This window comes from Desmodus rotundus, chromosome 4 (assembly GCF_022682495.2).
Source record: "Desmodus rotundus isolate HL8 chromosome 4, HLdesRot8A.1, whole genome shotgun sequence".
NCBI classification, from domain to species: Eukaryota; Metazoa; Chordata; class Mammalia; order Chiroptera; family Phyllostomidae; genus Desmodus; species Desmodus rotundus.
This window is the reverse complement of record NC_071390.1, coordinates 145,853,075-145,869,878: the sequence shown is the minus strand read 5'-3', so window position 1 is coordinate 145,869,878 and position 16,804 is coordinate 145,853,075. Positions and strand designations below refer to the sequence as shown.

Here is a 16,804-nt window from a genome sequence, read left to right as displayed (position 1 = left end):
AATACCATGCCACTGTGCCCACACAGCCTATGTTGGGCTGGTGTAGCCATGGCTTCCTGCTACCCCACACTCCGCCCCGACCCTTGGTCCCCTCACCTAAGAGGTCACTTGTCCCCACCCCTCCCCACTGCCAGTGCTCTGCATCTCAGGACTGTCACGGGGTACACACCGTATTTCCCCCTTTTCCCCTTTGCACAGCCTTTGACAATTTTATTTACTAGTCTCAATTCCATTCCAAATAACATATTTTTTAAACAAGTGTTAGAAATTGAGGATAAATAAGAGAAAGTTTCATTTCTTGGTGCTTTTGTTCTTAAAGTATTTGAAATCTTTGGGAAGGGGGAATATAAAACAAAAGGCTAAATTTAATTTTAAAATATAGTTTTAATATATATATTAAGCTATTTGTCTTCATCAGTTATACTTTCAATTGATAATCTCATTTTGTTTCATTTCTAAAACAACTGTTTTCCATGACCTTTCCTATTCTGGACAATTTTATACAGTTAAAATATACTTTATGTTTGGCTGGGGTGGGGTGGAGGGCTGGGGAGAAAATGCAGACAACTGTAATTGAACAACAATAAAAAATGTTTAACTAAAATATATATATTTGTATATACACTTTATTATTTTATTATCATGCTTTTGGAATTTTTTAAAAATTTCAGGTGTTTGTAATACCGATAACTTCAGTTTGTTATCCATTACAATCGACTATGGTCCATTTGGCTTTATGGAGGCCTATAACCCAGGTATGTATGATTTATATGTATGTATTTAAATGTGCCTTATTTTACAGGTTTATTTTAGATAAACTGTTACAGCTAATACAGTGATGGGGTAGTAAAAGAATTGGGATCATTCGTAGAACGGTCATTTTCTGTGGTACTCAATCTTCCAGGTGCCATAGGGGTACAAAAATGAATTCTTTGTGATGTCTTCCCTTAGGGAATTACATATTAGAGAAGATGACACGAAGGATAGCAGGGAATACGTTGTCAGACGTGGGCTTGATTTCTGACATCTGACCCTTAACGGCTATGTGCCCTTGGACAAGTTCTTAACCTCTCACTTACCTGCAAAGGGCAGGTCACAGTAATATAATACTTAAAACTGGAAGGGTCAGAGCAGGCTTTCTGGACATGCCGCTCTGGAGTTTGAAGTGCATATGCGATAACCTGGAAGTTCTTGTAGGTTAGCAATGCATTCTTTCATTAGGAAAATGTTATACTGTAAAATGTTTTCATGTGCATTTACATTAAGTATTTATATTACTTTTGAGTTAAATGTTTAATGTCAGAAAGATTTTTATCTAATAAACATAAATTTATTAAGTTTAAATACAAACTTAAAAATGAGGGAAAAAGCTATTTATTATAATTATCCTCAGTGTATAAGGATAGTATTTTTTTTTTTAACAGATTTTGTACCTAACGCATCTGATGATGAAAGAAGATATAAAATAGGAAATCAGGCCAATATTGGGATGTTTAATTTAAATAAGTTGCTACAAGCTATAAACCCATTACTGGATCCTGGGCAAAAGCAGCTGTGAGTAAATCCTAAGTCTACTAATATATTTGTATAATGATCATTTTTTGAAAAGCAAGAAAATGACATTTTATTTTTTATTTTATTTTTCTATGGAAACAAGGGGTTTAATACAGGCTTCAAACTTACACAGGTATGACATGCTGAGAAGGGAAGGTGTAGAAGGGAGGCACCAGGAATCAGAGGAACTGCCCTAAGCATTTGCCCTTGAAGTATGGGCACTGTGGACAGGTTGGAGCTTCCTGAGAAACCTTGAGAATCCCTGCATATTGATTTGCCACAGTGGTTCTGAAGATTGTCATGGGGCAAGGTTTTTGGAAGTCACAGCCTCAGCACACCTGATGCCAGGCACCTAACTTGTGCCCAAATTGGTCAGCAGGGCCAGTAGTCAGGAGCCTGAGCTGGCTGTGGAGTGGGGGATATTGAGGAAAATCTGGAGTCCACCAGGCACCTTAGCATCTTTGTTTCTGGCTGCCCTGACCATCAGAGTATTGGCCTCCCCTTCCCTCTGCTTCCCAAGTCTCACGTGAGTTCATTTAGCTGGCAAACATAATCCTGAAAGGGTCTAGGAAAAGGAGTTGCTGTGAAGTTCCCAGCTCTGGCGGGGAACAGTCCACGAAAGCCACTTGTTCCCGGATTTATTCATTAGATCATCTTAACTGCTTGATCTTATGGAGAAAGGCTGTTTTGGAAGTTAAAGCATTCTTTTGGTCAGGATACACTGTAGAAAAATTTTGTTGATTCATGCTCTTTATTAAGCAAAAATATTATCTAAATCCAAAATATGTTGTGATTTTTTTTGTATCTTTTTTCCAAAGAGAAGGAAATGAGAAAACCCAAAGCAAGGCAGAAACTTCGAGTTTACCACTGATAAGGGTTGCCTTTTCAGCAAGTGGAATTGTTTCTTGCCATTGAGGGAGGAGAGAAAACTGAATGGGTGGCTGCGGCTCTTGTCCCTGAGTGAGTCCCTTCCTTATTGGGGCTTCAGGTATCACAGCTGTGCAGTAGGCTGTCAGTGATGTGGAATCTGCTGCCTCCTCCAGCCTAGAATCTGTCCTCAGCTTTCCTTTGGGAATTCATCTCACCTGTTTCCAGTCCAATCAGTTCCAAAGGGCTGACCCCATATCTAGTCAACCCCATGTTCTGTCCTCTGGGTGATGTGACAGGTTCGAGGATGAGACTGTGACTAAGCCAGGCCAAAGGAATTTTTTGATATTTTTATCTTTATTTATTTTTTCATATAATATTTTATATTAGTTTCTCATGTACAGAATAGTGGTTATACAATCATATGCCTTACAAAATGTTCCCCCTGATATTTTCAGTATCCAACTGGCATTTTTAAGCTGTGACTTTTTTTGGAACCTAAGGGAAGGAGAACCCCTTCCCAGTAGAATAGTTGGTGAGTGGGTTTCAGCCCAGAGTTGCTGGACATGCTTGATGCAGGCAGAGAGACGGTGCCTATGACTGGCATCACCCAAAGGTACTTAGCAGGGTTGGAGAAGGACCAGGTCCCACTGCAAGGGTGTGAGAACCTGGCCCTGCCAGGTCCAAATGCCTCCTAAACTTGCCTCTTGCAAATATTAATTTATTTTTACAATTTTAAAAAGTATTAATTTATTTTACTTCAGTAAGTGCGTCTGGTTCCTAGCAATCAAAAGAGTCCCAGCTGACACATTGGAATCAGTAATCCCTAAGACTCTATCCAGTATCGTATTCTTACTTGGAAGGAGAAAGTGACATTTCAAAAACCAGCTTATTGAGACTTCTGGTCAAGACGGAGGCATAGGTAAACATGGCTTGCCTCCTTGCACAACAACAGCAAAATTACAACTAGACTATAAAACAAATATCACTCAGAACCATCAGAAAATTGAGCTGTGTGGAAGTCTGACAACCAAGGAAATAAAGAAGTCACATTCATCTGGATGGTTAGGAGGGTTGGAGATGCAGCGATACAGAATGGGTGGTCCCACACCCATGTGTGGTGGATAAAAACTGGGAGGGATGCTTCGGGAGCAAGGGATTCCAGCTCCACACCAGACCACCCAGCCCAGGTTTACACACCCAGAAGATAAGTCCATATAACTTCTTGCTGTAAACCAGTAGGGGCTGCGGCAGCGGAAGAAACTTCGGGATTCTCAGGAGTCTCCTCTTAAAAGGCTGTTAACAGACTTAGGACTTAAACATACTCACTCCCTTTGGGATCCAGCACAGGGGCAGCAGTTGAAAGGGCACCAGTGGCATATGGGGAGAAATGGAAGTGTCTGGCATCAGGACAAGTGCTGGGGGACAGTTTTCTTGCGGACAGACCTCCAGAGGCCAGGCAGCAACATTGTCCCCTTTCTGAGCCCTCCCCCACACAGAGCCACAGAGCAGCAACACCATATCTGAGACTCCATCAACCTGGTTCACATGGGTTGCCCCACCCTGGCAAATACCTAAGGCTCTGCCCCGTCCAGCTTACCAGTGCACTTTTCTACTATAGGCCATGATACTATGAGAGGGAGTCAAAGCAGCTCTACTTAATCTATAGCAACAAACACAGGGAAGCTGCCAAAATGAGGAGACAAAGAGATATGGCCCAAATAAAATAACAGAATAAAACTCCAGAAAAAGAACTAAACAAAATGGAGATAAGCAACCTATCAGATGCAGAGTTCAAAACACTGGTTATTAGAATGCTCAAGGAACTCATTGGGTAGTCCAACAACATAAGGATGACCCAGGCAGAAATGAAGATTACACTAAGTGAAAAAATGTACAGGGAACCAACAGTTCCCTGTGGAGTGGAAGAAGCTGAGAACCAAATTGATGATTTGGAACATAAGGAAGAAAAAAACATTCAATCAGAACAGCAAGAATAAAAAAAAACAAGGATAGGCTAAGGAGCCTACAGGACAACTGCCAGAATGGGAAGAGAAAGCAAGAAATTGAAAACTTGTTTGAAAAAATATTGAAAGAAAATTTTCCTAATTTGGTGAAGGAAATAGACATACAAGTCCAGGAAGCACAGATAGTCTCAAAAAAGATGGACACAAAGAGGACCACTCCAAGACACCTCATAATTAAAAAGCCAAAGGTTAAAGATAAAGAGAGTCTTAAAAGCAGCAAGAGAAAAGCAGATGTTACTTACAAAGAAATTCCCATAAGATTGTCAGTTGATTTCTCAAAAGAAACTTTGCAGGCTAGGAGGGAGTGGCAAGAAGTATTCAAAATGATGAAAAGCAAGGACCTACATCCAAGATTACTCTATCCAGCAAAGCTATTGTTTAGAATGGAAGGGCAGATAAAGTGATTCCCAGACAAGGTAAAGCTAAAGGAGTTCATCATCACCCAGCCATTATTCTATGAAATTTCAAGGGTACTTAAGAAAAAGAAGAGCAGGACTATTAACAATTAAAATGGCAATAAATTCACAACTATCAACAACTGAATCAAAAAATAAACTAAGCAAACAAGCAGAACAGAAACAGAATCATAGATATGGAGATCATTTGGAGGATTATCAGTTGGGAGGTGGAAGGCGGAGAATGGAGGAAAAAGTGCAGGGATTAAGACGTACAAGTTGGTAGGTACAGAATAAGGAGGGGGATGTTAAGAACAGTATAGGAAATGGAGAAGCCAAAGAACTTATATACATGACTTATACACATATTTATATACATAGTCATGGACATGAGCTAAGGGGGAGGATTGCTAGAGGGATTGGGGGCTACTGGGAGGAGGGGAGCAAGGGGGAAAAACTTGGAACAATTGTAATAGCAAAATCAATAAAATATATTTTAAAAACCCAGCTTATTATTTAGTCTTTAATAATGACAGCGTTTCAAACTACATGTATTTATCATAGTTTTGGCTTTTCCCATAGTTAAGAGGATAAGTTGTTATCCTACTTACTGTTTTTTAGATGTTGTGAAATTTTTGCTTATTTCTTCTTTGATCCAAGTGTTATTTGTCACTGTTTATTAATTGCTAAGTTGTTGGACTTATTATGTCCATTATTTTGTGTGAAGAATGTGTTGGGTAAAATCTACTAATGAAAATGTGTGAGGTCTCTTTTCTGTGTACCATGCTATACCCAGGAGGGAGGGCCTGAGGCCTGGCTGCGACTTGTGTCCTCCAGGCCCAGGATTGTGTTAAGACTTTTGTTGATCTAACCACTGGACATTGAACTTCTTGAAGGTGGGGACCACATTTTATTCATTTTTGTGTCTCCATTGTATCCTCCAGGAGATAAAACATATTTCTCTTCACACTCTTCTCCCTCCCCCCAAATCTGAAATTTACTGTTTCTAGTACAAGATCCCAAATGGAAGACAAGGCATATAGTGACTTTATTAATCCCACATAGCAAATAAAACATTATTACAATAAAGATAAAAAAGTTTTATGTCCCCTATATGCTTTTCTTAATTAATTTAAAACTATATTGATAACACAGTCACATAGTTCAAAATCATAAAATGATGCTCATTAAGCAGTCTTCATCCCCCCCTTTCTCCATAATTTTTTTCTCCCTTTTAACCTTTAGAGTTCATTCATTCATTCAACAAAGATTTATTGAGGTACTCGGTATGTGCCAGACACTGTTCTTAGTGCTAAGGGGATAGCAGTGAGTGAGACAGCACAATAATTGTGACTTCATAGTGCTTACATCTGGTCAGAGAGACAATAAGTTATATAACTTACTCTTTTAATAAATAAGTTATATAGCATAGAAGGGGATAAGTACCCTGGAGAAAAATAAAGCAGTGGGTAGGGAATATAGGGAGGGAAGGGAGGGTTTATAGTTTTATAAGGATGGTCAGCAAAGAACTTGAGCAAAGGCTTGAAGGAGCCAGAGGAGCAGATATCTAGGGGAAGAGAACTACAGGCAAGGGAGTCACCTGTGCAAAGGCCCTGAGGTGGGAGTGTGCGTGGGGTGTTTAAGGAACAGCCAGATGGTGGCAGCAGAATGAGCAAGGGGGAGTGTTGTAGGAGATGAGGTCAGGAAGGTAAAAGACATGTGTGGAGTTTGTATAATTGAATATACATTTAAGACAGTTAAGAAATAGAACGTTTATTGTTTAAAGACGGGTTTGTGGTTAAAAATGCTCTAATTTTTATATGAAATATCTCACTCTGTTCATACTTTCAGACAAGTAAAATATTATTTTGTTGTGTGAACTACTTGTAATACATTATATTGGGTCTAAGATGATTTTTAAAATACACCCCAAGTTATATAACTTTTTGGTGTATTAACATTTCTCTTATAAGCTAATTATATATAGTAATGTTTCAGGAATGACATGGTATGATTTGCACTGTATCCAAACCTTTGACGCAGTAAATTTGTGTTGATAGTGTTCTAAGATATGATATATAATTAAATCATTAAACCAGAATCAGTAGCTTATAATCTAATGATTTTTTTTAATTTTTAGAAAAATTTTATTGTATTTTTTCCATTACCACTTAACCTCCTTCTGCCTCCCTCACCCCTGCAATCACCACAGTTGTCCATGTCCATGAGTCCTTTTTCCTCCACCTCTCCACCCCCTAACCTCCCTCCCACCCCGATAGCTGTCATCCTGCTCTCTACCTATGAGTCTGTCTTTATTTTGTTTGTTAGTTCAGTTTGTTCATTAGATTCCACATATAAGTGAAATCATATGGTATTTGTCTTTCTCTGACTGGCTTATTTCACTCAGCATAATGTTCTCGAGGTCCATCCATGCTATTGCAAAGGGTAACATTTTCTTCCTTTTTACAGCTGAGTAGTATTCCATTGTGTAAATGCCCCATAGTTGTTTATCCATTCATGTACTGATGGGCACTTGGGCTGCTTCCATATCTTGGCAATTGTAGATAACGCTGCACTAAGCCAGAATCAGCAGCACATAATCTAATGTCATTTAATACATGAGAAGGTTCACTTTGTTCTTGTAAAATGTAATTCAAGAATGCTAATTATAAATCAAGGTTTAACTGTTCTTTCTTTGTTCTTCCCATAGCACTGCTCAGATTCTTGAGGGGTATCCTGTTCTTTATTACACAAGGTGGGTTCTTTAAAGAAAATTTTTTTAAAGTTTTTTAAACGATTTTATTTTATTTATTTTTATAGAGAGGGGAAGTGGGGGGAGAGAAACATCAATGTGTGGATGCCTCTCATGTGCTCCCAGCTGGGGACCTGGTCCGCAATCCAGGCCCGTGCCCTGACCAGGAATTGAACCGGTGACCCTTTGGTTCATAGGCTGGCACTCAATCCACTGAGACATACCAGCTAGGGCAGGTTTGTTCTTTTCGAATACAGATGCTAAGGCGTCCTGGTTGGTTTGAGGACAGTTCTTAAAATAGTGAGAATTTTAATAACAAATTATGTTGACATTTCTTCTTTTAGATTTAGAGAATTGTTCAAAGCCAAATTGGGATTACTTGGAGAAACAAAGGGCGATGATGATTTAATTGCATTTCTCTTACTTGTGAGTTTATCATTTTATCTATTTTTCTGATTAACATTTGAATTACTAATCAGCATCTTCTCAAAGAACTGAGGTTGATAAATATACTTACTTTCATTAGCTCATGGAAGAGACAGCAGCTGATTTTACAATGACATTTCGGCAGCTCAGTGAGATCACTCACAGCCAGTTACAGGAGCTCAACATTCCTCAGGTATTAGTTTGTGACATTGGCTTTTTTCTGACTTTCATTTTCTTTTTAACAGGTTTATTGAGGTATAATTTATATACCATGAAGTTTCACTCACCTTCAATATATAATTTAGTGATTTTTTAAATAATTGACAGATTTGTGCAGTTATCACAATTCAGTTCTGGAACAATTCCATCACACTTTAGGTCCTTTGTGCCCTTTTGAGTCTATCTCTGTTTTTACTCCCAGCCCCAAGCAACTACTAATTTCCTTTCTGTCTCTCAAGGTTTGCACTTTCTAGACATTCCCTATAAATGGAATCTCACGGTATGTGGTCTTTTGCATCTGGCCTCCTCACTTAGCATGCTTTGAGGTTCGTTCACGGTGTAACCTGTACCAGTAGTGCTTTCCTCTTTATTTCTGAGCAGCACTCCATCCTCTGGGTGCACCACATTCTGCTGACCCCTCACCATTGATGGGCATTTGGGTCATTTCCACTGCTTGGCTGTTGTGAATAAATACTGACTCTGAACGTTTATGTACAGGTTTTTGTGTGAATATGTGTTTCATTTCTCTTGTGTATATTCTAGGAGTGGAACTGCTAGATGGTTTAGTAAATTTATGTTTAACTTTTTAAGAAACCACCAAACTATTTCCAAAGTGCCTGCACTTAATTCACTTTTAAGAATATGTGTTGCATTTTTATTTTAATTATAATACTTTGACTATATTATACATGGACTAATATGGGTATTGCCAGCAGATTTCTACTTACAGGCTCTTAGAAACATAGATCTATTTGTAAGGTCTCAGTCTTCCCTATCACAGTGATTGCTTTCATCACGTCGTGGTTAACACCTGGCCTTATTTTTTTCAATGAAGAACATTATCTTTCATGACATTCTCTGTATAATGTTATCTTTTCATAATTTTTTAAAAATTCAAACTCATTTATGCACTCATTCAACAAGTATTGAGAACCCACAGTTATTGACAGCTTATTCTAGGACAGGAATTATAGTAAATGCCTTACAAAATGATGAAAATTTATTACTAATATAATAACAATTGCACGTAACATTTATTGAGTGCTTATTACATTCTAGGCACCATTGTAAGATTGTATATGTATAACCTGTCACATTACATATGTGGTAGATACTACTGTGATCTCTCTCTTACTGATGAAGAAACTAAGGCACACAGAGTTTACTTAATTAGCAGCAGGTCACACAGCTAGTGAAAGTCTGGCTGGATTCAAACACAGGCAGCTTTCTGCAGAGTTCATGCTCCTAGTTCCTTAGCTCTGCTGGATCTTCCTTGTGTAAGAAAGGGATGGAACCCTTCTTCCCTCAGTCCCTTGATCTGGTCAGTCACCAAATGAAAGGTAGCCTGGGCTAAGTCATAAGGCCGGGAAAGTTTTTGACAGATATCAATACTTAAATTACTAAGTATTTTAAGTAATTTAACACTTACTTGGAACATTTAATAGAGATCGTTACACACCTTCAATTATTTCAGTAGTAAATTTCTATGCCTTTTGAATATGAAACCTTTTCAACCCCCTGACTTGTAGGTAGAGCTAATTGCTTATTCTTTTGTGTTCCCTTATGTTTTATATTTCTATAATACATATTTTATAAATATATATATTTCTAAAATGACATTGAATTTTTTTCTTTTTTAATATATTTATTGATTATGCTATTATAGTTGTCCCATTTCCCCCCCTTCACTCCACTCCATCCTGCACACCCCCTCCCTCCCACATTCCCCCGCTATAGTTCATGTCCATAGGTCATACATATAAGTTCTTTGGCTTCTACATTTCCTATACTGTTCTTACCCTCCCCCTGTCTATTTTCCACCTACCATTTATGCTACTTATTCTCTGTACCTTTCCCCTCTCTCTCCCCCTCCCACTCCCCTGTTGATAACCCTCCACGTGATCTCCATTTCCGTGGTTCTGTTGCTGTTCTAGTTGTTAGCTTAGTTTGCTTTTGTTTTTGTTTTAGGTATGGTTGTTAATAACTGTGAGTTTGCCGTCATTTTTATAGTTCATATTTTTTATCTTCTTTTTCTTAGACAAATACCTTTAACATTTCATATAATCAGGGCTTGGTGATGATGAACTCTTTGAACTTCACCTTATCCGAGAAGCACTTTATCTGCCCTTCCATTCTAAATGATAGCTTTTCTGGATACAGTCATCTTGCATGTAGGTCCTTGCCTTTCATGACTTCAAATACTTCTTTCCAGCCTCCTCTTGCCTGTAAGGTCTCTTTTGAGAAATCAGCTGACAGTCTTATGGGAAGTGCTTTGTAGGTAACTGGGTCCTTTTCTCTTGCTGCTTCTAAGATTCTCTCCTTATCTGTAATCTTGGTTAATGTAATTATGATGTGCCTTGGTGTGTTCCTCCTTGGGTCCAGCTTCTTTGGGACTCTCTGAGCTTCCTGGACTTCCTGGAAGTCTATTTCCTTTGCCAGATTAGGGGAGTTCTCCTTCATTATTTGTTCAAATAAGTTTTCAATTTTTTGCTCTTCCTCTCCTCCTTCTGGCACCCGTATAATTCGGATGTTGGAATGTTTCAAGATGTCCTGGAGGTTCCTAAGCCTCTCCTCATTGTTTTTGAATTCTTGTTTCTTCATTCTTTTCTGGTTGGATGTTTCTTCTTTCCTTCTGGTCCACACTGTTGATTTGAGTCCCAGTTTCCTTTGCATCACTGTTGGTTCCCTGTACATTTTCCTTTGTATCTCTTAGCATAGCCTTCATTTTTTCATCTCATTTGCGACCAAATTCAACCAATTTTGTAAGCTTCCTGATTACCAGTGTTTTGAACTGTGCATCTGATAGGTTGGCTATCTCTTCGTTGCTTAGTTGTATTTTTTCTGGAGCTTTGATCTGTTCTTTCATTTGGGCCATTTTTTTGTCTTGGAGTGCCTGTTACATAAAGGGGCGGAGCCTTAGGTATTCACCAGGGCGGGGTAATGCTGGTCGCTGCCCTGTGATGCTGTACATGGGGGAGGGGCCGAAAGGGAGCAATGGCGCTTGCTCCATTCTCTGCCAAATTTCAGTCACTCCCTCCACTACCCACAATCAAATCGGGCTCCTCTGGTGCTGATTCCCGAGTGGGTGGGCTTGTGCACGCTCTAGGCCCCTGTGGGTCTCTCCAATAAACTCTCCGGTGAGGCTGGGAGTTCTCCTGCTGCCGCCCCAACTCCCACAGGTGTTTTCAATCAGAGGTTTGAGGCTTTATTTCCCCGAGCTGGAGCCCTGGGTTGTGTGGTCTGCTTCACTCCCCTGCCCTTCCTCCCAGTTTATCTATGTGGGACTGTGGGGCTGCAGGGTCTGCCAGCCATCACCTTGTGGCGTCTGCCAGCTGCAGCCTGGCCTGCCCCGTTCCACAACCTGTCACATTGCTGGGTCTGCCAGCCACCGCCTTGCCACGAGTCCTCTCCGCCAGGCTGCCCGTCTCCGCCCCTCCTAGTGGTCTGGATGAATATTTCTTCTTTATCGCCTTGGTTGTCAGACTTCCATACATTTTGATTTTCTGTCAGTTTTGGTTGGTTTTTGTTTTTAAATTGTGGTTATCCTTCTTTTGGTTGTGTGAGGAGGCACAGAGTGTCTACCTACACCTTCATCTTGGCCGGAAGCTCTGTATGTGTCTCCATGACATTGAATTTTTTTACATACTTTCCTTAAATGTGGGGACCATGTCTTATTAACTTTTATATCCTTCCCACCTAATAAAGTTCCTAGCAATAGCTGATGTTGCATAAATATTTATTTAATGAATAGATAATGAAAAGTTAGTTGCAAATTAAGTTTTTGAGAGTAAATTACATTAAGGGATTTCTCTATTTTTGTAAAGATTTTATTTATTTACTTTCAGAGAGAGAAAAGGAGGGAGAAAGAAAGGGAGAGAAACATCAGTGTGTGAGAGATACATGGGTCATATTGCCTCTTGCATGCCCCCAACTGGGCACCTGGCCCCAACCCAGGCATGTGCCCTGACTGGGAATCATATTGGCAACCTTTTGGTTTGCAGGCCGGTGCTCAATACACTGAGCCACACCACGCAGGGCAGTTCCCTGTTTAAAGGAGAACTTTTGGTTATACAAATATTCGTGTGTATGTAATCTCTATTGATGAGAACTGTGTATATTTTTTTATTTCTCTTAAATCATTCCATTACATGGATTTCCATGAATTAGAATTTTAGAGTTGAATGTTATATAAAGAAAAGGAAAATATTATTCCTTTTTCGTATTCTACTCAAAATAGTATACTTAAAAAAAATCTAGATATAAATTATGAAAGAATATAATTGAAAGGAACATGGAGTTAAAACAAAGTGAATAAATATTACTAGAATAAGCACTGTATTACTGTATTTTCATTTAGCAATTCTGGGCACTGAAGATGATTTCAAAGCATAAACTCTTCCCTGTCTGGGTGTCCCAGTACCTCTTGAGACTGAAGAGGTAAGTTAATCTAATGATTTATTAAAAAGCTTGTGATGTGTTACTTTAGCATAGTCAAGTCATCAGATCCCTTCCTTCCTTTCCATTTTCCCCATTTCCTTTTACTCCCACATACTTTGCACTAGTTCAGGCATCTTAGTAACCCCTCACCCATGGAGAGGGTACTTGTCTGTTCACCTCAACTCTCCAATAACACAGTTCCCCCTGTTTCTCAAGCTGGGAAGCTGGAGAAGAGTTCCTCAGGCTATCCTCTGCTGTTAACTTATTGGTATATGTTATATAATTGTAAGAAGTTACTTTGTTTCATAACCTAAAATGAATTAGAAGCAACAAATGTGACAGAGTAAAGGAGTGGTAAGTAGAGGCAGCTGAAGGGAGAAAGAAGAAAACCACAGGACACACAGGAGCAAATACCCTTTACAGTTTGATGGTCACTGAGGGCTCTGTATAGAGATGACTCAGTAATCAAAGTCAAAATATTTTCAGAAGACTAAGTTTAAGATAAGGAAATTTATGTCAATTTAGGCTATTTTTATAAGTTTATTTTTAAAAATTTTTATTTATTGAGAGAGGGAGAAAGACACTGATTTGTTGTTCCACTTATTTACGCATTCATGGGTTGGTTCTGACTGGGAATCAAACCCCCAACCTTTGTGTGTTGGGACGATGCTCTAACAAATTGAGCTACCTGACCAGAGCCTAGTCTATTTTTAGACAAAAGTATTTTTTGATTTGTACAAATAAAAGAAGGTTTGATATTATCTAAAATAACTAAACAAGGTAGTATTTTACATATTATTTAATCAACTCAGTGTTTTCTTACTTTTAAAGACTTTATTTATTTTTAGAGAGAGGAAGAGAGGGAGAAAGAGAGAGAGAGAAACGTCGATGTGTGGTTGCCTCTCATGCGAGCCCCCTACTGGGGACCTGGCCAACGACCCAGGCATGTGCCCTAGACTAGGAATCGAGCCAGCGACCCTTTGATTCGCAGGTCAGCACTCAATCGCTGAGCCACACCAGCCAGGGATCAACTTGGTATTTTCTATATTCCTTTCAGACACTGATTCACTGTGATTTGAAAATGTTTTTTGTCAATATTTGTCTTGTGAAATAATTCCTACCCTTTTGAAAAAAGATATAATTTTTGGAGGCAGGAGATGATTTTGTCTTTGGTTTATTCATTTTTAGTAACATGAATGATTCAGATTCCAAGAGAAGAGAAAGAATGACAAGTAAGTAATCATTTTGATTTTATTTAACTTTAAATAATCACATAAAAGCAACATTTTTGAAAACCAGAAGTAACTACTTGAGGGAACTGAGTTGTTGTTTTTTTTAATTAAATTAATTTAAAAATTAAAAAAATTAAAGACTGGCGACCAAGATGGAGGTGTAGGTAGGTATCCTTTGCTTCCTCACACAACTGAAGGGACAACAACAAATTTAAAAACAAAAACAACCAGAACTGCAAGAAAATCAAACTTTATGGAAGTCCAACAACCAAGGAGTTGAAGAAACATTCATCCAGACTAGTTGGAGGGGTGGCGATGGGCAGCTGGGGTGGAGAGGATGAATGGCTAAGTGGCAGCTGAAGGACTGTGGGCAAGGCAGTGGCTGGCAGTCCCATATTTTCATGTAGATAAATCAGGAGGAAAAACTGGGGAGCAAGACAGACTGCACAACTCAGGGTTCCAGCATGGGAAAAGAAATTCTCAAAACCTCTGGTTGTAAAAACTTGTGGGTGTTGAGTTGGCAGAAGGAACTCCCAGCCTCAGAGAAGAGTTCATTGGAGAGACCCACGGTGTCCTAGAACATACATAAGCCCAACACCTGGGAATCAGCACCAGAAGGTGCTGTGGGCAAATTTTCCTGTGGGTAGTGGAGGAAGTGACTGAAACCTGTCTGAGAGCCCAGCAAGTGGCATTGGCATTGTTCCTTCTCTGACCCCTGCCCTACATACAGTGCCACAATGCAGCAATGTGGGTTGCCCCGCACTGGCGAATACCTAAGGCTCTGCCCCTTACTATGTAACAGGCACGCCAGAACAACAACAAAAAAATGGCCCAAATGGAAGGACAGATGAAAGCTCCAGAAAAAAATACAACTAAGCGATGAAGAAATAGCCAACCTATCAGATACAGAGTTCGAAACATTGGTAATCAGGATGCTCACAGAAATGACTGAATATGGTCATAAAATAGAGGAAAAAGTGAAGGCAATGCAAACTGAAATAAAGAAAAATATATAGGGAACCAATAGTGAAAGAGAGGAAACTGAGACTCAAATCAATGATTTGGAGCAGAAGGAAGAAATAAATATTCAACCAGAACAGAATGAAGAAACAAGAATTCAAAAAAATGAGGAGAAGCTGAGGAACCTCCAGGACAACTTTAAATGTTCCAGCATCCAAATCATAGGGGTGCCAGAAGGAGAAGAGGAAGAGCAAGAAATGGAAAACTTATTTGAAAAAATAATGAAGGCGAACTTTACATTTCTGGCAAAGGAAAGACTTCGAGGAAGTTCCAGAAGCTCAGAGGGTCCTAGAGAAGTTGGACCCAAGAAAGCACACATTGAGGCACATCGTAATTACATCACCCAAGATTAAAGATAAGGAGAGAATTTTAAAAGCAGCAAGAGGAAAGGAGACAGTTACCTACAAAGGAGTTCCCATAAGACTATCAACTGGTTTCTCAAAAGAAACCCTGCAGGCAAGAAGGGGCTGGAAAGAAGGATTCAAAGTCATGAAAAGCAAGGGCCTACACCCAAGATTACTCTATCCAATAAATCTATCATTTAGAATGGAAGGGCAGATAAAGTGCTTCCCAGATAAGGTCAAGTTAGAGGAGTTCGTTATCACCAAGTTCTTATTATATAAAATGTTAACGGGACTTATGTAAGAAAAAGAAGAAAATTAAAACTATGAACAGTAAAATGACAGCAAACTCACAAGTATCAACAACTGAACCTAAAAAAAAGCCAACAAAAAACAAACTAAGCAAACAACTAGAACAGGAACAGAATCACAGAAGTAGAGATTACATGGAGGGTTACATTGGGGAAGGGGAGTAGGAGAATGGGGGAAAAGGTACAGGGAATAAGAAGCATGACTGGTAGGGACAAAATAGACAGGGGGAGGTTAAGAATAGTATGGGAAATGGAGAAGCCAAAGAACTTATATGTACAACTCGTGGACATGAACTGAGGTCAGGGGAGATGCTGGTGGGAGGCTGTGTGCAGGGCCAAAGGGAATAAAGGGGAGAAAAAAGGGCAAATGTAATAGCATAATCAATAAAATATACTTTAAAGAATAAAATATTTTAAAATTAATTTGTTTTTTAAAAATTGAATTAATTTAAACTTAATAAATTAATTTTTAAAAATGTATTGATCTTAGAGAAAGAGAAGAAGGGAGAGAGAGAGAAACATCGATTTGTTGTTCCACTTATTTATGCATTCATTGGTTGATTCTTGTATGTACCCTGACTGGGGATCGAACTGGCAACCTTGGCATATTGAGACAAAGCTCTAACTGAGCTTCCCAGCCAAGGCATGAAATTTTTTTTTTTTACTAGAAGAATTCTAGATGAATAAATTTCACTTGAGTTGAAATGTCATATATGAGCTTTTCTAATTTTACTTTTTGATGCATTTACTTCTAGTCTCTTTTTGTATGTATTGATTAGAAGAACATGTAGTAGTAACATATAGGGATATAATTTTAGATCTTATTTTCACTAAAAATAAATTAAGCAGTTTTTCTTATTACTTCAGTCTTTATAATGTAACATTTTTCTGGCTGCATAATAATACTTTCATGAAAGGATATATTATGTTTTACCTAACCATTTCCTTACTATTAAGTATCTAAGTTGTTTCTAGTTTTCCTTAATAATATGAATAGTATTTTTAATGTTTGAATTTGTTCCCATAGACTGTATTTTCAGAGAGTAGAATGACTGAGTCACACCGTACTTATATTTTTAGATTATCTCTCATATTTTGTCAGACCTTTAAAACCAACTTGAAATGCAATTTGTTTGTTCCTTCCATTCATGGAACACAGATAACTGCTGTTGAGAATCACAAAACGGTGATTTCTGGAGGCTTCTAGAATTTTTCTTATGCCA

General features: G+C 38.7%; 1 protein-coding gene across 1 annotated transcript in view; it reads left to right on the top strand.

Moving 5' to 3' along the window:
• LOC112319247 (protein adenylyltransferase SelO) overlaps positions 1–16,804 on the top strand; it is a 39,037-nt gene that overhangs the window by 17,527 nt on the left and 4,706 nt on the right. Inside the window, exons 11-17 of the mRNA XM_024576585.4 lie at positions 672–755; positions 1,425–1,554; positions 7,554–7,598; positions 7,940–8,021; positions 8,122–8,214; positions 12,598–12,677; positions 13,866–13,909. Coding sequence (XP_024432353.2) covers positions 672–755; positions 1,425–1,554; positions 7,554–7,598; positions 7,940–8,021; positions 8,122–8,214; positions 12,598–12,677; positions 13,866–13,909 — 558 coding nt within the window. The remainder of the gene's footprint in view (positions 1–671; positions 756–1,424; positions 1,555–7,553; positions 7,599–7,939; positions 8,022–8,121; positions 8,215–12,597; positions 12,678–13,865; positions 13,910–16,804) is intronic.